The sequence below is a fragment of the Oncorhynchus keta genome, chromosome 23, assembly GCF_023373465.1.
Source record: "Oncorhynchus keta strain PuntledgeMale-10-30-2019 chromosome 23, Oket_V2, whole genome shotgun sequence".
Taxonomy (NCBI): domain Eukaryota; kingdom Metazoa; phylum Chordata; class Actinopteri; order Salmoniformes; family Salmonidae; genus Oncorhynchus; species Oncorhynchus keta.
The window spans coordinates 41,147,628-41,171,529 of record NC_068443.1 but is presented as its reverse complement, the minus strand read 5'-3'; the positions used below and the strand labels follow the sequence as shown (position 1 = coordinate 41,171,529).

Here is a 23,902-nt window from a genome sequence, read left to right as displayed (position 1 = left end):
AACATTTTGTTTCTCTAATACTGCTAGCCACCTAGTAATTTTATGAACTTGGCTTTAGCTAGCACAGATAGATTTCCAATCTCCCAAACTCATAACTAGTTACCAACAAGCCACTTCAGCCTACCAATCAAGTTAGAGTAGCTAGCTTGTCTGACTATGCCTGCTGGCAAATTTGGTAGACTTTAGAAAAGCAAGCAAATACGAAATGTACTGAATAAGACTAATTCCTTTCAATCTTTTACCCAGATTTTAGCAGATAAGCGTATTTAGTTTCTTAAAAAAAAAAAATAACCACCAGGAATGCTTAGACATGCAGAATTAAGCATAATGATTATGGCTCTAGATTGCAGGAAAAAAGCCATTTCAGATGTTTAAAGTCATTCTACATTCTCCAACTTTCGGACAGGGGCATAGCCCATCTTCGGACCACCCTCACGTACTTTCTGCCCCCTCAGATGTTTTTGGTGCATGACTCCCCTGACGGGAGACTATCTGCTCTGTCTGTAAATTGTTGGCTGGAAGGCACTGACTAGAGTGCACATGCCAAGACCAGATTGGGCACATTTGCTGTATAACGCAAAAAAATGTTTATGACAAAACCATCAGTAGAGTTGAAAATGCAATGGAAATCCATTTAACTTGTATGTTTTATTCGGTACATGGGGATTAACCTGAAAGCATTATTTTTATTTACACTATGTCATCACACAGCCTTTTATTTGCAATTAAATCCATTTTTTATTTATGATTAGGCATCGCTCAATACTAACTACAAAGTCATTATTCAGTTGAATACATCCGAAATGAATGTACTTAATCCCGGTAGGCGTTTACCCTCCACTACACCACTGCTACAGAGCATACCCAGTGTTAAAAATAGAAAATATATTCCTTAGGAAAACACCATCCTGTCAGTACCTTCACAGATGCTGTTGTGCTAGGCTAGCCACCTAACATTTGCTTCCCAGTTTATTTTAGGAGAGCAGTATGCCTCCAAAAGTTTGGTCGGGATCAAAGAGAGAGAGAAGGGGCATTGGTTGGTTGGCTCCGATCCATATTCTTTAAAAAAACTCTGTAGCAGTTGTTTCTTTGGTCTTGAATGTAACAGAAATGGCAAAAACAGAAGACGGTATGTCCCAAACGGCACCCTATTTCCTTTATAGTGCACTACTTTTGACCATAGCCCTGTTTGTTACTTTGGCTCAGCATGGCTTATTGCATCACCATGGCATATCATGTGGTCATCATGGGGTAGGCTAGAAAAGGTTCGAACAGCTGTTTATAACTCAAACACCTGTTTTATGATTTTCTGGACAACCTGCTGTTAGCCTACTACTACAGCCTGCCACTTGCTTGTGATCATGTATTGTCATAGCCCAATACCTCGGCTCTCATCTGCAGAGAGCCAAACCATAGACATCCACCCCAAAAGCCGCTTGGGTGACCAGCAGGGACGGATCACAATGCAGCCGCACCAGCCTATGCTCCAGTACCAGCACCGTTGAGTCATGGCCCTTCTCGGTCTACCCATGGTGCGAGGACATTGTTATCCACCACAAGAGGGTACCATCGCTTGAGATGGTGAGAAAGGTGTCCGGTAAGTGCCGGGCCAGGTCGGCCCAATCACTGGGCTCCGGTGCCTCGGAGCAGACCCTCGCCAGCATCCCAGAGGATGGCCCCATCCTGGTCCAACACATCACCCAGGCCGTGCCCGAGGAGACTCCAGGAGGTTAGAGCTGAGCTGGCTGAGGACGCTGCACCTAAACCTGCCAAGAAGTCCTTCTGGAAGAGGCTGCGAGGTTACTTCAAGAGGACGAAGACCCGTGCCAAGAAAACTGAGATGCAGCAAGAGGACGACGGACAAAGACGCAGATAAAGATTTGACCAGGGGATGCTGCTTCCCCTACCTGGACTCCCTGAAAAAAGGTATTACTTAAAAAAAAAAAAAACTGTGGAAATGTATACTAGTGTTTTCTTGATAGGCTACGTTATAACAGGTTCTCTACACTTCATGAATTTAAATATTACACAAATTGAAAATTCAGGTTGGGTTATTATAAGTATTCAAGCTCTTCATAAAATGTTAATAAGTAGGGTCCAATGTCAGCCGTGTGGAGAGTCCAACTGCTATGACATGGCTAATAGTCAAGTCATGAAGTGAGCGGACAAACGTTTTCAGCAAAATAAATTTGAGAACACTTACAAAAATTCCAACTGAGGGTTTGTTCTGTACAGGTCACAGGTAATTGCAGAAGAGCCAGGGGCTGATTTGGGATTGGGCATATTTTCAGACCAAATCGTTCAGTAAGGAATGAGTTGCTCTCGACAGTCTGGCAAACCAGTCTTGTAGGAAAGACTTTTTAGGCCAATTCCAAATCCTCCTGTAAACCCTGCGCCCTATAGACGGGTTGGTTGTTTAGCAACCAAACTGACGAGTGCACAACTACAGGGCAAAACAGACAGGATTGGCTTAGACTATTAATATGTATTCTATATTTAGTTACTAAAAGTTTAAAACAAATACATTTGCACAATGAACATATCCTTTAAATGAAACTTTACAGTCAGCTAGTTAGCTAATTTTAGCATAAACATCAGTCAAAACACAGTATCAAGATACAAGCCACCTACGATTCCCAGCATGGCAGATTCTTGCCATCTGACCGTTCAGAATCATAAACACCTTCCAGCCACATAGATGATTTGATTGGTATAAGCAATATGGTGAAGCTCTCACCTAGCCTATCAGAGGGCAAGATGGCGCTATTACCAGTTAGATTACACCTGTCAATTCCTCCTAGGTGCAGGGTTTAGGGGAGGATTTGGGATTGGACCCATTACTCTTCTCTGGTTAAGTGTGTGACGTTTGCTAAAGGCAAACTAATTAGAATGGTACATCCTTTAGGCATTTATGGAAAGACTTTAAAATACTTCAAGTCTCCTGTGGTTCCTAATGGGTAGTCATTTCACAAAAAGTACTCAGGTTTTCACAAAATTTGAATCGGAAGATTGCATTTATTTAAATAGATACAAATTTGCAATGTAACAAAACTATTGGCATATGAAATTCAAACACCATTTAAATGAAAACATGGCTCACTTCATTTCTTTGCAGCTAGTGTCTAACACTAGTTTGTGTTGCTCAACCAAAACCCTAGCTCTGTCTCCATGTCTTCCCCCATTTACATTGTTCACAGATCTTACAATAAGAGTGCTGAAATAAAAATGAGGTAAGAAAGTGGTTTGAAGCTTACAGATCATGCAGAACATGCTAAACAGCAACAAAAATATTTTGTTGTGAAGGAGTAAAAAGTAACAAAATACATAGAAGTGTGCAAAAATAATAGAATTACACAGCTTTGCATCTTTGGTTACAAAGTAGGTTTTGAACGATTTCACAGCATTTTTTTGCCCCCATCCCGGAATCAAATGCACAAGACGATATTAGGGTAGGGGCGGGGAAGTATGGCAATAAACTGTCAATTTGAGACAAAGAAACTAGCAATTGGATTGGAAGTTGTCGTCAAAATAGCCTACCGCAGATTCATGTTCAGATTTCCTGTCACAAGAGTTGGTGTTCACCTGTACAAACTTTGCTATGAGCATAATACTTTACACTCTATACAAAATGTACATTCAAACTAGATCTTGACTGATGCGGATAAACAATTTCATTGTTAAACAGCCCATTTAGTGTTAGACGTGTCAGAGTTTCTTTATTATTGCCTACATATTCGACTGGTTAATGCAATAAACTGCCCATTGGATGTAGGGCCAGTTATTTTTAACACTAATGACAAAAAAAAAGTAATACAAAAAAAAAAAAAAAAGGCTCAATGTTTATTTTTATATATATATATTTTTTTTACATGTTTTTTTTTTGTGAGACATTGTTCCTTTATGAAAATAGCAGCCCAGTAATAAATAAACATTAACAGTAGAACTTTAGAGACTGATGCATGGATTGGACTTATGTCGAAGAAGAAATGGTGGCGCGGCTCCGAAAATAGATCTCTCCCACTTACTTACAACATGAAACTGCAAGGCTAAAAATAAACCCCTTCGACTCGATTCTCTGAAAAAAAATAAAAAATAATCTGGGACACGATGATTTGTCCTCGTGAGTATCCCCTCTCCCTTTGTGTGTTGCCCCTGGGTGGGGAGGGGCGGGGGTCAGTCAAAGCTCCAGCATGGCACCACACAAGAAATACCTACCCCCCTTTCTCTCGCTCATACTCTCACGATGATTGCATTAACACTGGGAAGGCCGAACAGCCGGCATACAGTACACACACAGACACAGTGAAGCACTGCTCTTGGATGTGGAGGTCAAGCTGGTGGCGAACAAGACAATATTGTTTTTTGCTTCGTATGCCAATTTAGAATTGGAGGATGTTTTTTTTACTTTTTTTTCTCCCCCCTCTCGATAGGGAGGGAGGGTGCACTTCAAGCGGAGTTGAAGTTGGGCTGCGGTTGCTGCGAAGGCGGGGGCTGGCTGGTGTCAAGCTGGAGCTGGGGTTGAGACAAAGGCTGTAGTTGCTGGGACTGGAGCAGCACTTGAGGCTGGGTTTGAAGTTGCTGGGACTGGGCCTGGAGTGGAGGCTGTGTTTGAAGCGGGGCTTGCGGTGGAGCCTGTAGTTGTAGTTGCGGCTGGCCTTGGCCCACCCCTTGCTGTGGAGTCGTGCTGCAAGAGGAGTTTGTGTCGGCCGGCCGGACAGAGAGCTGAGACAGCTGGTCGCTGTTGGCCAGGGATTTCAGAACGGCGTTCTCCTGTTCCAGCATAGAGTTCCTCTCAAACAGCTCCTTGATCTGCTCCTTCAGCACCTCCACCTCCTCACGCACTGCATACATCAGATGGCTTTTCACCAGGTCCTGAGGAGATAGAAAACAAGGGACATGCTAACAGTCATTACAAGAGGACAGAACAGAAAAGTAGTCCTCGTCATCAACACAGCGACCAGCTCAGAGCAGGAAAACTAGGTGATGGGGTCTCTAGATGGCAACTTATTTGAATTAGTGGCACCTGAGCAAATTAGTTGAGATTCATTCCTTACCAATACAGTAGTTCCATTTCATCAACACGATTTAAAACCAAAATGAGAGCAAAATATGATACTATAAAAATGATTATGATTCAATAAAAACCCTTACCATGGCTTGTTCTATTTTATTATCAATGGCAACAACACTGGCTCCAGAGGCACTATAAAAGAAAGAGAATATTAGAATGAAGACAAATCACAGGTGAATTATTTAACCAATCATTATTTTTCAATTGTATTTCACCTTTATTTAACCAGGTAAGCTAGTTGAAATAGGAAAAAGAAAGAAAGTCTATATACAGGTGTGTGAAAATGGCATGAGGTGGTAAAGGCAATAAATGTAAATAGGCCATAGTAGCGAAGTAATTACAATTGAGCAAATTAACACTGGAGTGATAGATGAGCAGATGGTGATGTGAAGCAGAAATACTGGTGTGCAAAAGAGCAGAAAAGTAAATAAAAACAATATGGGGATGAGGTAGGTAGATTGGGTGGGCTATTTACAGATGGGCTATGAACAACTGCAGAGATTGGTTAGCTGCTCAAATAGCTGATGTTTAAAGTTAGTGAGGGAAATATAAGTCTCCAGCGATTTTTGCAATTTTTTTTCCCAGTCATAGGCAGCAGAGAACTGGAAGGAAAGGCGGCCAAAGGAGGTGTTGGCATTGGGGATGACTGGTGAGATATACCTGCTGGAGCTAGTGCTACAGGTGGTGATGTTATAGTGGCCAGTGAGCTGAGATAAGGCGGAGCTTTACCTAGCATAGAATAGGTGACCTGGCGCAAGTGGGTCTGGCGACAAATATGTAGCGAGGGCCAGCCAACGAGAGCATACAGGTCGCAGTGGTGGGTGGTATAAGGGACTTTGGTGACAAAACAGATGGCACTGTGATAAACTGCATCCAGTTTGCTGAGTAGAGTATTGGAAGCTATTTTGTAAATGACACCGCTGAAGTCGAGGATCGGTAGGATAGTCAGTTTGGCGGGGGTATGTTTGGCAGCGTGAGTGAAGGAGGTTTTGTTGTGAAATAGGAAGCCAATTCTAGATTTAATTTTGGATTGGAGATGTTTAATGTGAGTCTGGAAGGAGAGTTTACAGTCTAGCCAGACACCTAGGTATTTGTAGTTGTCCACATATTCTAAGTCAGAACCGTCCAGAGTAGTGATGCTAGCCGGGCGGGCGGGTGCGGGCAGCGAACGGTTGAAAAGCATGCATTTGGTTTTACTAGCGTTTAAGAGCAGTTGGAGGCCACGGAAGGAGTGTTGTATGGCATTGAAGATCGTCTGGAGGTTAGTTAACAGTGTCCAAAGAAGGGCCAGATGTATACAGAATGGTGTCGTCTGCATAGAGGTGGATCAGGGAATCAAGAGCGACATCGTTGATATATACAGAGAAAAGAGTTGGCATGAGAATTGAACCCTGTGGTACCCCCATAGAGACTGCCAGAGGTCTGGACAACAGGCCCTCCGATTTGACACACTTAACTCTGAGAAGTAGTTGGTGAACCAGGCGAGGCAGTCATTTGAGAAACCAAGGCTGTCGATAAGAATATGGTGATTGACAGAGTCAAAAGCCTTGGCCAGTCGATTGTACTGTGCAGCAGTCGGTCTTTTATTTATTATTATGGTCATATGACAAAAATAGAGGTCTTTGGCCACGCACACCAATGTGTTCTCCAAATAATGTCATTAGCCTCACAAGGGGAGGGTGCTATAGAGTAGCCTATTGAAAACCGGGGATCCAATAGTATTTTTTCAGATTATTTGTTAAACATTTTTTCTCTGAGACATTGTATTAGTATAAATTATTTGTAAAATGTATTTAACAGTATTTCTATTTTTTGCTAATCTTTATAAAGGGATCCAATAATTCCAGACCCCACTGTATATACTGTGCTTTTCACAAATTGAATGTGCAACGGAAACTGACAAAACTACAGCGAACACATCGTGTGACCCTATCCATCAAAGTTATGAGGACCAGAATGGAAATAAGTCTCAACTTTTTGTATTGCATTGTTTGACGCAAGAATGCATTTTAAAAATCTGTCAAATGCATTCATTCATTCAACAGGTGTAATAATTCTGCAATGTGACCTTTAATCGTCTATTGCCCTGTAACTCACATCTGTAATCATGAAGCACTTTAAAAGCTGGTCATGGCACACATCAACACCATCATCCAAGACCCACTCCAATTAACATACCACCATAATAGATCCACAGATGACGCAATCTCAATTGCACTTCACACTAGGGCTGGGCGATATGGCCAAAATGTCATACTATTTTTCTAAATTCTTGACAGTGAATGTTAAATATATACACTGCTCAAAAAAATAAAAGGGAACACTAAAATAACACATCCTAGATCTGAATGAATGAAATATTCTTATTAAATACTTTTTTCTTTACATAGTTGAATGTGCTGACAACAAAATCACACAAAAATGATCAATGGAAATCAAATGTAATCAACCCATGGAGGTCTGGATTTGGAGTCACACTCAAAATTAAAGTGGAAAACCACACTACAGGCTGATCCAACTTTGATGTGATGTCCTTAAAACAAGTCAAAATGAGGCTCAGTAGTGTGTGTGGCCTCCACGTGCCTTTATGACCTCCCTACAACACCTGGGCATGCTCCTGATGAGGTGGCGGATGGTCTCCTGAGGGATCTCCTCCCAGACCTGGACTAAAGCATCCGCCAACTCCTGGACAGTCTGGATGGATGGAGCGATACATGATGTCCCAGATGTGCTCAATTGGATTCAGGTTTTGGGAACGGGCGGGCCAGTCCATAGCATCAATGCCTTCCTCTTGCAGGAACTGTTGACACACTCCAGTCACATGAGGTGAGGTAGAGCATTGTCTTGCATTAGGAGGAACCCAGGGCCAACCGCACCAGCATATGGTCTCACAAGGGGTCTGAGGATCTCATCCCGGTACCTATTGGCAGTCAGGCTACCTCTGGCAAGCACATGGAGGGCTGTGCGGCCCCCCAAAGAAATGCCACCCCACACCATGACTGACCCACCGCCAAACCGGTCATGCTGGAGGATGTTGCAGGCAGCAGAACGTTCTCCACAGAGTCTCCAGACTGTCACGTTTGTCACATGTGCTCAGTGTGAACCTGCTTTCATCTATGAAGAGCACAGGACGCCAGTGGCGAATTTGCCAATCTTGGTGTTCTCTGGCAAATGCCAAACGTCCTGCACGGTGTTGGGCTGTAAGCACAACCCCCACCTGTGGACGTCGGGCCCTCATGGAGTCTGTTTCCGTTTGAGCAGACATGCACATTTGTGGCCTGCTGGAGGTCATTTTGCAGGACTCTGGCAGTGCTCCTCCTTACACAAAGGCAGAGGTAGCGGTCCTGCTGCTGGGTTGTTGCCCTCCTACAGCCTCCTCCACGTCTCCTGATGTACTGGCCTGTCTCCTGGTAGCGCCTCCATGCTCTGGACACTACGCTGACAGACACAGCAAACCTTCTTGCCACAGCTCGCATTGATGTGCCATCCTGGATGAGCTGCACAACCTGAGCCACTTGTGTGGGTTGTAGACTCCGTCTCATGCTACCACTAGAGTGAAAGCACCGCCAGCATTCAAAAGTGACCAAAACATCAGCCAGGAAGCATAGGAACTGAGAAGTGGTCTGTGGTCACCACCTGCAGAACCACTCCTCTATTGGGGGCGTCTTGCCTATAATTTCCACCAGTTGTCTATTCCATTTGCACAACAGCATGTGAAATGTATTGTCAATCAGTGTTGCTTCCTAAGTGGACAGTTTGATTTCACATAAGTGCGATTGACTTGGAGTTACATTGTGTTGTTTAAGTATTCTTTATTTTTTTGAGCAGTGTATTTTCTGAGGTCTTGGCTGATTTCTTTTGATTTTCCCATGATGTCAAGCAAAGAGGCACTGAGTTTGAAGGTAGGCCTTGAAATACATCCACAGGTACACCTCGAATTGACTCAAATGATGTCAATTGGCCTATCAGAAGCTTCTAAAACCAGGACATAATTTTCTGGAATTTTCCAGGCCGTGTCACCTTAGCATATGTAAACTTCTGACCCACTGGAATTGTAATACAGAGAATTATAAGTGAAACAATCTGTAAACAATTGTTGGAAAAATGACATGTCATGCACAAAGTAGATGTCCTAGCCGACCTGCCAAAACTATAGTTGGTTAACAATACATTTGTGGAGTGGTTGAAAAATGAGTTTTAATGACTCCAACCAGATATGGATGTGGTTACTTTTACCAGCACAGACTGATTGCATGGGTTGACATTTGGTGCCATTCTAATCAGTGTGTCAACTAATTGCACCATGTCATGATTAACACTTCAGAAAGCTGTCCTGCACATCCGCTTCTTTTTTGTTTACTCGGGCTCTAATGCTCACACACACACACTCAGAGGTTCCCTCAAAATAAGTGTTGATGAACACGGCGAAGCACAAGACATTATGTTCTTTCACCATCCACATGTACTTGTCCAAGAGGAGCGGAAGCACAAGCAGATTACCATCATACGGGCTCCTCCAGGGAGGAACGTTCTCCCAGCCCTTCAGCCAGTACAGTGACTTTTTGTACCACAAACCTACACTTTGGTCTCGCTGACAAGAGGATGATGGATAACCAAGGCTGAGTAAGACAAAACATTTCACATGCAAGGAGGCAGTAGGCACACTTCCCCAAAACGTATAAAAACACAATGTACACACAAGCTTGAGGCAAGCTCAGTGCACACTCACTACACCAGACATGGATTCAAATACTACTTGAAATATTTTCAAATACTATATCTGTGATTGATTGAGCTTGCCTGTTGCAATTGAAAAGACTTGAAAAGTATAACCCCCCCTCCACCACCACCTGGCCCTTCAGGCAGGCTAAAGCGAACGCTCTAAGTATTTGAAAGATTTCAAAACAGCCAAAGAGTTATGTATACCCAGAAAAACAAACCTCACCCTACACTGCTCAAATTTGTTTCAATTAGGTCAGTTCCTAGCGTGCACACAGTCCCTCCTATTAGGTTTCCTGCCTGCTGTGAGTTTTCAAAATGGGTCTGACCCAACGGCTCTCTCCCTCTAAAAGCACAGATCTTGTGATGGGCCCCAAGCCCAAATACCTCCAGACTAGTCCTGTGTCAGTATGAGACCAAAACAATAAATCAGTTCAAATGATTCAATCAAATGCATGGGCTAGCCTAAATCATTTGAAGTAGGCCTAGTCATTTTCCTAAACCAAAACACTTAGTCACTGGTCCTATTGCACTTTAATGACAAGACAATCAGGCTCGTAGTGCATTAATAATATCAAAAAACAACCAGTAATAAAACATAAGGCTCTCTAGCGAGCTACTGTACACTAAAACTGCCTAACTGGGGGCGTAAACCTTTAATACCAGCGTTCCGGAATTCAGACACTGGGACAGACCGAAGTGGAGTGCGTTTATTCATTTGAATTAAAGACGGCTTGAAAAAGAACAACACTAGAGAACACGGGCCTGGTTTACAGGAAACGATATAATGGAGTACATTAGTGTAGTTTTTCCATGTTCAATAAAGAGTTTGGAAAAAGCCAGCCACTGGCAGGGCTATGGTGGAACCTCCACCATTTTGGGGTGGATGGTAGAGTAACTACACAGCTGTGGCAGAGTTGAATTTACACTAGACGTGTGACCATGAGGACAGTGACACCTCGGTCAGTTCTGGCCAATAGGCACAGTAAATAGAAGAGACTGTGCTATTCAGTGTAAAGGACATGTGGGGGGGGGGGCAAAAATAGCTGGTGCTGGACCAGAACAGGTGGTATTCAGCACAGGTAAGAGCTGCCACAAACCAGCTGATCATAGATCAGTCTGGGCAGTGCCTACTGCCCACTCAAATTAAGCTACTTTAAGAATTTGTGTTTGGTGAAATCCTACCAATTACATAATCCTTGCACTCCTCAACAGACCAAGAAAAATAACAGAACTAGCTACCAAAGCCAGAATGGCAGCATGAGTGTCTAAAAGTCGTACACAAATTGTCAAACAAACTAAATTACTCCTGAGAGTTGTGAATTTTTTTGGTTTAAGGCAAAACAATGTGTGGCCAGGTGGTGTAACAAGCTTCAGTTTTCTCAAGCCCCTTTGAACATGTGACCTTCTCTGAGCCACTGACTCGTTAAAGCCACGTAGGCCTAACTCTTTGCTAAAGCTTCTGGCTTCAAACACGTACAGTACGTAGTGTAAAAGGTACTTCTCCGGCTCTACCTGGGTAAAGGTAAGCGGTGTAAAACCGCCTCTGTTCGTCAGAGCCCACACAGGACTCAGGGTTGGGTTGAGATCAAACAAAAAGCTGAAATCGTCCATTTTGCGCAACTCTAAAGTTTAGCTTGTACAATCACTGGACCGAGCTTAACTTCTTATGGTATAGGGGACGCTTGCGTCAGGGAAAATGCTGCGCAGCAAATTCAAATAAAATGATATGAAAATCTAACTTCCATTAAATCACACATGTAAGATACTAAATTAAAGCTACACTCGTGAATCCAGCCAACATGTCAGATTTTAAAAAGGCTTTTCGGCGAAAGCATAAGCAGCTATTATCTGATGATAGCACAACAGTAAACAAAGACGGTAGCATATTTCAACCCTGCAGGCGCTACACAAAACACAGAAATAAAATAAAACTTACCTTTGATGAGCTTCTTTTGTTGCCACTCCAATATGTCCCATGAATATCACAATTGGTCCTTTTGTTCGATTAATTCCGTCCATATATATAAAAAATGTCCATTTATTTGGCACGTTTGATCCAGAAAAAAACTGATTCCAAATGGCGCAACGTCACTACAAAATATTTCAAAAGTTGCCTGTAAACTTTGCCAAAACATTTCAAACTACTTTTGGAATACAACTTTAACCTGTTAATCCTACCCCCTACCTTTTATAACATTGTTAAAAATCGCGCAACATTTCAGCGCCCTGCTACTAATGCCAGGAATATAGTATATGCATATGATTAGTATGTGTGGATAGAAAACTCAGACGTTTATAAAACTGGTTAAATCACGGCTGTGACTATAACAGAACGTGCGTTTCATCGAAAAGCGCAGGAAAATCTGATCACTGAAAATGGAAATATATATCCATGCGCGACTTGAACCCATTGATAAAGGTGAACCACATTTAATGGGGCTGAGGTTGCAATACCTACCCATACGTAGAATGTATGCACACATGACTGTAAGTCGCTTTGGATAAAAGCGTCTGCTAAATGGCATATATTATTATTATATTACCTACAGCTTCCACACGTTGTCTAGAGTCTTGTCATTTGCCTAGGCTTTGTTTCTTGGTCAAACAGACTGAAGGCAACGCATTTCCTCCGGTCTCCAACCGGATATTTTGGTTGAGAATTACACAGAATTTTTTTCCAGACGGACAGCTAAAGAATATTCTTCGCCTCGTGATCAATTTGATCGCTTATTAACGTTTAATAATACCTAAAGTTGCATTACAAAAGTATTTCGAAGTGTTTTGTGAAAGTTTATCTTCGACTTTTTTAATTAAAAAAAATGACGTTACGTTATAAGACGCTATTTTTTTCCGTTTATCACACAGTCTTCATAGATCGATATCTAGGCTATATATGGACCGATTTAATCGAAAAAAAGACCCAATAGTGAATATGGGACATCTAGGAGTGCCAACAAAGAAGATGGTCAAAGGTAATGAATGTTTTATATTTTATTTGTGCGGTTTGTGTAGCGACGACTATGCTAATTATTTTGTTTACGTCCCCTGCGGGTCTTTTGGGGTGTTACATGCTATCGGATTCACAACGAGTGTAGCTTTAATTCAGTACCCTGCATGTGTATTTTAATGAACGTTTGAGTTTTAACTAGTACTATTAGCATTTAGCGTAGCGCATTTGCATTTCCAGATGGGACGCCTGCGTGCCAGGTAGGACCAAGAGGTTAAGTATTTTTAAACGTTAATAATCGATCAAATTGAAGACGGGTATATCTGTGTTCAATACAGGAAGACAACAACCAAGCTACTTTTCAAGTCTTGCGCAACTCTGTGTTACGCAGTTCCTAGATGGCTGTACTTCTTCATTGCACAAATGAATAACCTCAACCAAATTCCAAAGACTGGTGACATCCAGTGGAAGCGGTAGGAACTGAAAACAAGGTCCTAAGAAATATCGTTTCCCAATGAGAACACAGTGAACAGAGACCTAAAAAATAAATTCTGAACTGTTAGTCCCCAGGGTTTTGCCTGCTACATAAGTTCTGTTATACTCACAGACATTATTCAAAACAGTTTTAGAAACTTCAGAGTGTTTTCTATCCAAATCTAATAATAATATGCATATCTTATATTCTTGGCATGAGTAGCAGGAAGTTGAAATTGGGCACGCTATTTATCCAAAAGTGAAAATGCTGCCCCCTATACCCTAAGAAGTTAATGGAGCTTGAATTAGGGTTTGTTGTTACAAACAGAATGACCGAGACGATTTCCGAAACTCAAGGGTTCAAGAGAGAAGAGGAATGTGAATCAAAAGATGCATTAGCCACCAAAGAGTGGACAGTCACAAAGTGCTCCTACATTGACTGAGGCGGGAGCAACGGAGTAGGACCCTGGGATAGTTGTCATACCTTGCCCCTGGCCACTGTTGCCATCACTGGGATCAGTAACTTCAGTGAGAGGGAAGCCCAGTTGGGGCCTCTGGCTCAGCTTGGCATATGATAAAAACAGCTCAAAAGCGAGGCCAGTCCACATGTTCAGTATCTGCTGGTGGGCTTGACTGCCGTGACACCTTTGAATGTACCTACCTGCTTCTACCATGAAAGACATTTCACAAACATGCGTGACTACAAGCAGATTAATTTCGTAACTAGAAGGAATTTGACGGGATACACAAACACACTAGCATTTCTTCATGCAAGAGAACGGGCTATTTGGATATCCATCTCGTTGTTACAGTGGGGGAAACATCAGGGGGAAACAGTGGAGCATGATGTTGAGAGACATCTGAACAATCTCTATGGTATCATGTTGAGAGAGCCCAATTGGTTACCAAATGAGGTCGATTAACTGACATTAAATACAAACTCAGAGCACCAGGGGCAACATTGAGATCCACAGATGACTTGCGCACAAAGCCTGGCCTGTTTGCCTTTCTGCCATGGAAACAGGCACTCGTGGAAGTGTGTACCCACGGAACGCTCTTACAATCAGCACCTCTAAAACAGGAAGTGAAGCGCAACGCCCCTGCCATCCCGCAGTGGTGCTGGTGATGGAAACCAACAAGAGATATGCAGTACATTCCAGGTGCTTGCAGTAACAGTAAAGTCTCCAAACACAGCACAACTGAAATCTGCATGTACTATTCCAGGCAGAAGAAGTACATGCTGTTACTGCAGCGTCCCAGTTAGAAAGCACTCAGTCAGTGCTCTCGAAGTCAGCCAGTCAGTCAGTCGGTCAATCAATCGATGCTTTAGTGCGAGTGGGTTTCAGGCACACAGTGTAATTGGCTGGAGGTGGTCAGGTGTATGAAATTACTGCCTGTGTGTACAGTTCTCCTCCGTGGTGTCTGTCAGCAAGGAGATGCTTTAACAACACACTTTCATTTCCCGTCTGGTGCTCTCCTGTCAGATAGTTTTATATGGTTCCCTTTTCATTTGTATAGAGGCTTCTCAAGAACGTCCTGCCTCCTGAATGCACACTCAATCTAGCACTCAAAAAGGGCTATGTGAGAGGTCATAATAGACTGGCAAATCTGCTTTGTAAGTGGGAGTGTTAGGGAAAGGTATTGGCTTTGGTATGTTCGATTTAAATCACCCGACTATTCCTATTGATGACTTCATATTATGACTAAAAGTGGCTTGCCCTTTATAGCACCCCTCTGTTCCATGTCATACACTGACCAGCGTGAGTCAGTTGAGGGGAGGTTCAGGGAACAACTGTTTGTTTATGGGCTTTAGTGGGGCTTCGTGTTACTGAGAAGGCAGCTATTAATGTAGGCCTATTGGCGGAGTGTGAGAGGTTTGGCTGGCCAACACATCTCCGCTGCCATGCTCTGTTTCCAGCCATGCACATCCACAAAGGAAAGCTCACTATTGCTGCTGAGCTGCAAATGCACTGCACCATAACCACACACAGGCAGGCCTGTCCCATCCAGTCCAGTACCTATCACTGTGGGCCCGCAGCCTGCTGCCAGACTGGAAAGCCTGGTAGAACGCAATGGAGGGGTTCCTGTGCCAACAAAAGTCAGAGAAAACAGGGAGAAAAAGAGAGTGAGGGGGTGAATCAGAGAAGACAGACAAGAGAAAGCAAGGCTCGTATTGTAAAATGTCTTAGAGGTAGAATACCCTGTGTGCAAAGCTAACTAGTTAGGAGGATAGAGACTAATGTATGCCTAAAAGCCTTTCACTAAATTGAGTTCAAGGTAGCAAACAGAACAGTACGCAATTCACAAATATTCAAATAAAAAAAATGGGGGGGAAAAAAAACCTCACTTATGGGGAGTTTCAAATACAAAGTGCCTGTAGAGTGAAACACACTGTACTTGCTTAACCCCGACTTTAAATCTTTTGAAAGCAGTTCAGGCAACGGAGGCTAAAACTGTAAAAACAATTTAAGTGTTGAGGTCTACAGAGTAAGAAAATTATATATTTTGCCAACCGCTGTTGATAGGGGGGTCGAGCTCAGATGGTTAACATTACTGCTTATGTCCTGACTGTGGGGCCTTTGAGGCCACAAGTACACTGTTTAATGATGAGAGACATATGAGAAGGGAAATGGCCCACCCCCAAGCTACTGTTGATTGCGTAAATTGAGGTCAAATGAAAGTAAGAGACTGTGCCTAAGTTTTAATATTAAAAAGAGGACTATGATAAGAACGGTGGTTCGGCCAAATGTAGGCTGTGCGCAACTTGAATGGATTTATTTTTTAATATTTAGAAACATTTGTTTTATCATCATTACTATTATTATTATTACTGTAGGCCTATTTAAACCAATTCTTTAAATATTCAAAACGTGTTTGTTTTATTCTGTTAAAACATTTGTTGGCTAAATTAAGTTTGATAAGCATTTTTAATTGTGTGCTCCATATTTAGCTTAAGATAGGCCTGTATTTATATTTTAGATTCTTCAAAGTAGCCACCCTTTGTCTTGACAGCTTTGCACTCTTGGCATGCTCTCAACCAGCTTAACCTGGAATGCTTTTTAAAACAGTCTTGAGGGAGTTCCAATGCTGGGTACTCTGGCTGCTTTTCCTTCACTCTGCAGTCCAACTCATCCCAAACCACCTGAATTGGGTTGAGTGATTGTGGAGGCCTTTAGAAAAACACATTTTAGTCCCACTAAGCACAAACCAGATGGGATGGCGTATCTCTGCAGATCGCTGTGGTAGCCATGCTGGTTAAGTATGCCTTAAATTCGAAATAAAAATCACTGACAGTGTCACCAGCAAAGCACCCCCACATCATCACAATACCTCCTCCATGCTTCACGGTGGGAAAATGCAGAGATCATCCGTTTCCCTACTCTGCGTCTCACAAAGACACAGAGGTTGGAACTAAACATCTCAAATTTCGACTCATCTGACCAAAGGACTGAAATCCACCGGTCTAATGTCCATTGATTGTGTTTCTTGGGCCAAGCAAGTCTTTTCTTCTTATTGGTGACCTTTAGTAGTGGTTTCTTCACAGCAATTCGACCATGAAGGCCTGATTCACGCAGTCTCCCCTGAACAGTTGATGTTGAGATGTGTCTGTTACTTGAATACTGAAGCATTTTTTGGGCTGCTTTTTGAGGCTGGTAATTCTAATGAACCTATCCTCTGCAGCAGAAGTAACTATGGGTCTTCATTTCCTGTGGTGGTCCTCATGAGAGCCAGTTTCATCACAGCCCGTGATGGTTTTTGCGATTGCACTTCAAGAAACTTCCAACGTTCTTGAAATGTTCCAGATTGACTGACCTTCTTGTCTTAAAGTAATGATGAACTGTCGTATTTCTTTGCTTATTTGAGCTGTTATTGCCATAATATGGACTTGGTCTTTTACCAAATAGGGCTCTCTTCTGTATACCACCCCAACCTATTGGCTCAAATGCATTAAGGAAAGAAATTCCACCAATTAATTTAAGGCACACCTGCTAATTTAAATGTATTCCAGGTGACTACCTCATGAAGCTGGTTGAGAAAATGCCAAGAGTGTGCAAAGCTGTCATCAAGACAACGGGTGGCTACTTTGAAGAATCTCAAATATATTTAGATTTGTTTAACACTGTCTTGGTTACGACATGATTCCATAGCTGTTATTTCATAGTTTAATGTTTTCACTATTATTCTACAACGTAGAAAATAGTAACAATGTTATAAAAACTTGAATGAGTAGGTGTCCAAACATTTGACTGGTACTGTATACATCACAAAAATCACAATATCAAACAATTATTCATATCATAATTGGATCAGAGGTAATCTAATATTCAAATACATTTTTCATGCACATACATTTAAAAAAAAGCCTACATGTCAAAGTACAGGTGATATGCATATTGTCTACAGCCTTATGTCCAAACCGATGCGGACATGAGGCGCCAGTAAAAATGTAGCCAAGCTTTATTTGGACTTTTAATTACATAGATATATGCTAAATGAAGGTCGTGTGACAAATGAAGCAGCCTTGACTTTAATACTATTTATTGTAAAGATCATTGTATTATTACTTAAGGAAATAGTTTCCCAAGGTTTTTTGACAATAACTAGCTTGTTAAAAACGCTAGCTTCAACTTTCCTGACCTTAGAATGTCGCAACAGACTTCGCCCCTTCAAGATAACATGCTACAGATCAATTAAATCAGGCAGGTTTAGACACAGAATAAATAACGAAGCTAGTTAGTAATGTAGAATTATCAAAGTTGTAATTTACAATCAACAATGTAGTTATGAATACAATTGTGGCGGATTTTGTGTATAAGTAACTGTACGCCGGAGCTAATGAGTACTGCTCATAAGAGGTTCACACTACTTACGATGTTGCTTGATCAGTGGGTAGGCCTATTAGCTGGGCAAAATTACGTGAAAAGTGATCAAAATATATTAACAGTATTGAAGTGATTTTAGCAGTTCAGAATTACTTTTTTTAAATTATAAGATTTTATAAAGCAAAGCAATCGATATCCTATCCTAAACTTGTTGGAAGCGAGAGTCATCTTGCGGTCATTGGTTAGCCAGGTCGCAGTTGTAAATGAGAACTTGTTCTCAACTAGCTTACCTGGTTAAATAAAAGGTGAAAAGTCATTGAGCAGCATCCCATTTCTTGCGAGCTCTGGCCTTTGGCCTTAACTCCTGTTAAAGATGTAAAAGCATTGGGTCGGTGTAGATGGTCTACCAATACAGTCTACATAAATGTGGTCATACGCACATCCTTGAAAACATACAGTGCATTTGGAAAGTATTCAGACCACTTCCTTTTTTCCACAATTCGTTACGCTACAGCCTTACTCTAAAATTGATTTAATAAAAATGTTGGTTTTCCGCAATTTACACACAATACCCCATAATGACAAAGCGAAAGCGATTGAACATGATTTGGAAAAGGCACACACCTGTCTATATAAAGGTCCCACAATTGACTGTGCATGTCACAGCAAAAACCTAGCCATTACATTAAATTAATTGTCTGTAGAGCTCCGAGACAGGATTGTGTCGAGGCACAGACATGGGGAAGGGTACCAAAAAATGTCTGCAGCATTGAAGGTCCCCAAGAACATTGGCCTCCATCATACTTAAATAGAAGTTTGGAACCACCAAAATTCTTTACAGAGCAATCGAGGGAGAAGGGCCTTGGTCAGGGAGGTGACCAAGAACCTGATGGTCACTCAGAGTGCACCAGAGTTCGAGTTCCTCTGTGGAGATGGGAGAATCTTCCAGAAGGACAACCATCCATCTATCTATGCAGCACTCCACCAATCAGGCCTTTATGGTAGAGAGGCCAAACGGAAGTCACTCCTTCCTTACGATGAAGCATGGTGGTGGCAGCATCATGCTGTTGGGATGTTTTTCAGCGGCAGAGACTGGGAGACTAGTCACAATCAAGGCAAAGATGAACGGAGCAAAGTACAGAGAGATCCTTCATGAAAACCTGCTCCAGAGCGCTCAGGACTTCAGATTGGGGCGAAGATTCACCTTCCAACAGGACAACGATCCTAAGCACACAGCCAAGACAAAGCAGGAGTGGATTCAGGACAAGTCTCTGAATGTCCTTGAGTGGCCCAGCCAGAGCTTGGACTTGAACCGATTGAACATCTCTGGAGAGACCTGAAAATAGCTGTGCAGCGAAGCTCCCATCCAACCTGACAGAGCTTGAGAGGATAGGCCGAAGAGAATGGGACAAACTCCCCAAATACAGGTGTGCCAAGCTTGTAGCGTCAAACTCGAGGCTGTAATCGCTGCCAAAGGTGCTTCAAAGTACTGAGTTAAGGATCAGAATACTTATGGAAATGTCAATTTACATTTTTTATAAATATGCATACATTTCTAAAACCCCATTTTTGCATTGTCATTATGGGTTATTGTGTGTAGATTGATGAGGGGGAAAAATTATTGAATCCATTTTAGATTAAGGCTGTAACATAACAAAATGTGGAAAAAGTCAATGGGTCTGAATACTTTCTGATTGCACTGTAGGTTCTGGGCTAACAAAGGCGTGCACACTGTTGAAGCTCAATTCACCACATTATTGACTACGTTTAGAACTGAAACAGATCTTTGTCAGTACCGAAACACTGCTTTCAATCCTTTTTTTTTTGGGGGTGCACAGTCGAGAAGGGTTGCATGCACGCCGTCTTCCCATTTTCTAGTTAGTCAACAATCCTTGAAGCCGACTTCTCAGACAAATAGCGTTGTTGCTTGTTTGATTTTAGCTAGTTGGTTGTCATTAGTCAGACTCAGAGATTCAGATTAACGTTATCAGCCCACCAGTGAGAAACTAATTTGGTCATGTGCTTAAAAAGACGATACTTAAAACAAACAATACTTTGAGCAAAACTGCAACTAGGCTCAGAATTACCGGTAATCATGTATTATACGAGTGGTCCCAACGGGATCGTTTGTCAAATCAGATCATGGATGGAGAGATGAATCTTCAACAAGGGGCAAGCAAGGTAAGTTAACATCTTTGGGAAGGGGGCAGTATTTTCACCTCCGGATGAAAAGCGTGCCCAAAGTAAACTGCCTGTTTCTCAGGCCCAGAAGCTAAGATATGCATACAATTGGTAGATTTTGATATTATTTTAACAGTTTTAGAAAACACAAAAAAATCTGTCTGTGAGTATAACATAACTGTGATGTCAGGCTAAACCCTGAGGACAAACCATCCAGGGAAATTTATTTTGAGGTCATAGTATTTTCCAAATGTTTTCTATGGGATACTCTTATTATTAGGAACCTGGTTGCAGTTCCTATGGCTTCCACTAGATGTCAACAGTCTTTAGAAATTGTTCAATATTCTTCTTTTGGGAAATGAAGAAGTAGTCCTATTCATTGTAAGTGTCACTCCAGGTGGACTCGACTGATTTGGTGCGCGTGAACTCGAGCGCGCTTCACGTTTTTTTTATCCGGTATTAAACAATTTATTCCGTCTTAAATTTTAGCGATTATTTACGGTTTAGGATACCTGAGGTTGGATTAGGAAAGTTTTTTGAAACGTTTGGACCAAGTTTACAGGTAACTTATTAGATACTTTGTAGGCATGTTGGGGGAGTTGAAACTAGTGTATTTCTGAATCAAACACGCCAAATAAATTGACATTTTTGGGACATTATCGAACAAAAAAGGACCATGTGTGATGTTTCTGGGACATTTGAGTGCCAACAGAAGAAGATCTTCAAAGGTAAGGCATTCATTTTTGGCTATTTCTGACTTTTGTGGCGCACCTGCTTGGTTGAAATATGATTTATGTGTTTGTATGCGGGGCGCTGTCCTCAAAGAACCGCATGGTTTGCTTTCGCCGTAAAGCCTTTTCAAAATCTGACACAGTGGCTGGATTAACAAGTTAAGCTTTATTTTGATGTATCTAGAAGAAAAAGAAACGCACACCTATTAGGCGAGGTGCTGGCTAGCGGAGTGGAAAACTTGAAAATAAAAGGAGAGCCGCACACTCTAGGAGCTCAGATGCAAAAATGTAATGTCCAACGTTTCGACAGCCAAGCTGTCTTCATCAGGGTATAATACCCTGTGTGTGCGGCTCTTCTTATTTTGATGTATAACACATTTTCAAGAATGTTAAAAATTTTAAATTTGGTATTTTCAAATTTTGTGCTCTGCAATTTCACCGGATGTCGGCCGTCCCACCTGCCCATAAGAAGTTAACCTGTTGGGGCTAAGGGGGGCACAAGGAGTTCCCTAAAGGGAAGCTACTTAAACACAATGCATTAGCATTGAAGATGCAGGCCTTTACTACCTGCATTTCTTTGCATTGTTCAAGGCAGGCTGTAGCCAGTGTTGTTGGAGTGACCGTACTATTGAAGACAAGCTGCTATAGCTAACGTTAGCCTAAATGTTTCACTGACCAGCCATGGTATTTTTCATCCCTGTAACCCACAAAACAAGTTTGGAAGCTAAACACATTAATGTTAATTTATTGAAGGAGAGAGTGGTTTGAAAAGGAAAGAGCCCCTTTGTGTGATTTAAAGACATTTGGCTCTTCATGACCATTTAAATTTGTTGTGGACCCAAAATGATGACCTAGTAGTTTGTGTTTGTTAGAGATCTCTTTGGTTGTTTGTCAGAGAGAGAGTCAATAATCATGACTCTCGAAATGAATCATTAACATCAATATGAATTATATCCTTCTTGTCTACTGCCATCCGGGCCTTCAACAACAAGGTCCAAAGGACAAGTGTGGGGGGGGATTTAGTCATGCCTTGCTGTCTATTTACCACCACAAACTGATGCTGGCACTAAGACCACAATCAAAGAGCTGTATAGGCCATAAGCAAACAAGAAAATGCACATCCAGAGGGATCGTTTCTCGTGGTTGGTGATTTTAACACAGGGAAACAGAAACCTGTTTTACCTCATTTCAACCAACTTCTCACCTGTGCAACTAGAGGCGACAAAACTGTCACTTTTACTGTAAGCCATTAGTAAAAAAATATATATATATTTTTAAATGAGCCTAGTTGATTCAGCCACAGAAAAATACAGAAATCCTCCCACTAGCCATGATCGGCTGAGAATGAATGGGCTGGACATGACGAGAGATAAGTTTGGACTGGTCTGCCATGTAGCACGCTTCTATCTATAACATGAGCTGCTAAGTATGTGTGGATAATCCTGTCTACCACGTCTTTTTTGGAAATGTATGAAGAACTGAAAGTTTTGCTACTGTTCTCAACATTGCTGCCTTGAAGTTATTTGCGCTATCGACAAAGCTAAGTGGCAAAACGTGATGGCCTACTTTCTGGAGGATGATTGTGCCATGCTGACTGACAAAGAGGAAATCCACGATTTAGGAAAAACATTTATTGAACCAGACATTGTAGAGTCTTCTGATGACAATGGTGGGGGAGAAACAGTGTCGTCATGGAAAATTGACAGTTTTGAAATGAGTGAAATGCTCGGTGGAAGCAGAGCGATGATTGCCAAATGCAGAGAGTCCAAAAAGAGAACACAGAAAGAGGGCTGTTGTATAAAAAACACTCGTCTCCGGATTACAGCCTCTACTTTTATCCAATGTAAAAAATAAAAAAAACACCATTCCAAACTTTGCTACATATGACCGAATCCAGGTGTTGGGTCACAAATAATACATATGGGCTTCTATAACAATTAGACAGCAGAGAATCCTAAAAAAAAGGCCCAGATTCCTGCATTCAAAAATCTATTTTTATTCTGACAGGATATTTTGCACTGCTTTGGTGAGACTCTTAGCTCGGTCTACATTGTTCTCTTGCTTTATGTAAATAAAACATGTATTGAAATAGGCTACAGCAAATAGGAATAGGAATATAGGCAATGTATCCTCGTTACAAGGGGGAAGTATTTTCATTTTTTGGAAAAATAACGTTCCCAAATTAAACAGGATATTTTGTCAGGACAAGATGCTAGAATATGCATATAATTGACAACTTTGTTTTCTATCCTCTCTAAAGTTTCCAAAACTGTAAAAATATTATTGTCTGTGAGTATAACAGAACGGATATTGCTGGCGAAAGCCTGAGAAAAATCCATGTTTTGAAAGCTCTGCGTTCCGATGCGTCCCTATTGAGCAGTGAATGGGCTATCAACCATATTACATTTTCTATGTATTCCCCAAGGTGTCTACAGCATAGTGACGTAGTTTTACGCCTTTATGTTGAAGAATAAGCGTAAGCGGCTACATTGTGCAAGTGGTCACTAGATGGCTCGGAGTGATTCTCACGTAAAATACAGGAGGTAGCCATTTTTCCTTTCGCTCCTACTGAAAAACCAATGGATATATTATCAAATAGATATTTGAAAAACACCTTGAGGATTGATTATAAACAACGTTTTCCATGTTTGTCGATATTATGGAGCTAATTTGGAATATTTTTCGGCGTTGTCGTGACCGCAATTTCCGGTCGATTTCTCAGCCAAACGTGAAGAACAAACGGAGCTATTTCGCCTACAAAAATAATATTTTTGGAAAAAAGGAACATTTGCTATCTAACTGGGAGTCTCGTGAGTGAAAACATCCGAAGCTCAAAAGGTAAACAATTTAATTTGATTGCTTTTCTGATTTGTGACCAAGTTACCTGCTGCTAGCTGGACATAATGCTATGCTAGGCTATCGATAAACTTACACAAATGCTTGTCTTGCTTTG

At 41.7% G+C, this 23,902-nt stretch overlaps 1 protein-coding gene across 2 annotated transcripts in view; it reads right to left on the bottom strand.

The window, feature by feature from the left end:
• Nucleotides 1-3,857: 3,857 nt before the first annotated feature.
• Nucleotides 3,858-23,902, bottom strand: part of LOC118402336 (TSC22 domain family protein 2-like) — a 40,475-nt gene continuing 20,430 nt past the window's right edge. Inside the window, exons 2-4 of one of the 2 annotated variants that reach the window (XM_035800467.2) lie at nucleotides 15,233-15,298; nucleotides 5,152-5,203; nucleotides 3,858-4,872 (exon numbers count right to left, since the gene is read on the bottom strand). In XM_035800467.2, the coding sequence (XP_035656360.1) occupies nucleotides 4,447-4,872; nucleotides 5,152-5,203; nucleotides 15,233-15,298 (544 nt within the window). In that variant the 3' untranslated portion in view covers nucleotides 3,858-4,446. The remainder of the gene's footprint in view (nucleotides 4,873-5,151; nucleotides 5,204-15,232; nucleotides 15,299-23,902) is intronic. The other variant, XM_035800468.2, reaches the window with a different exon arrangement.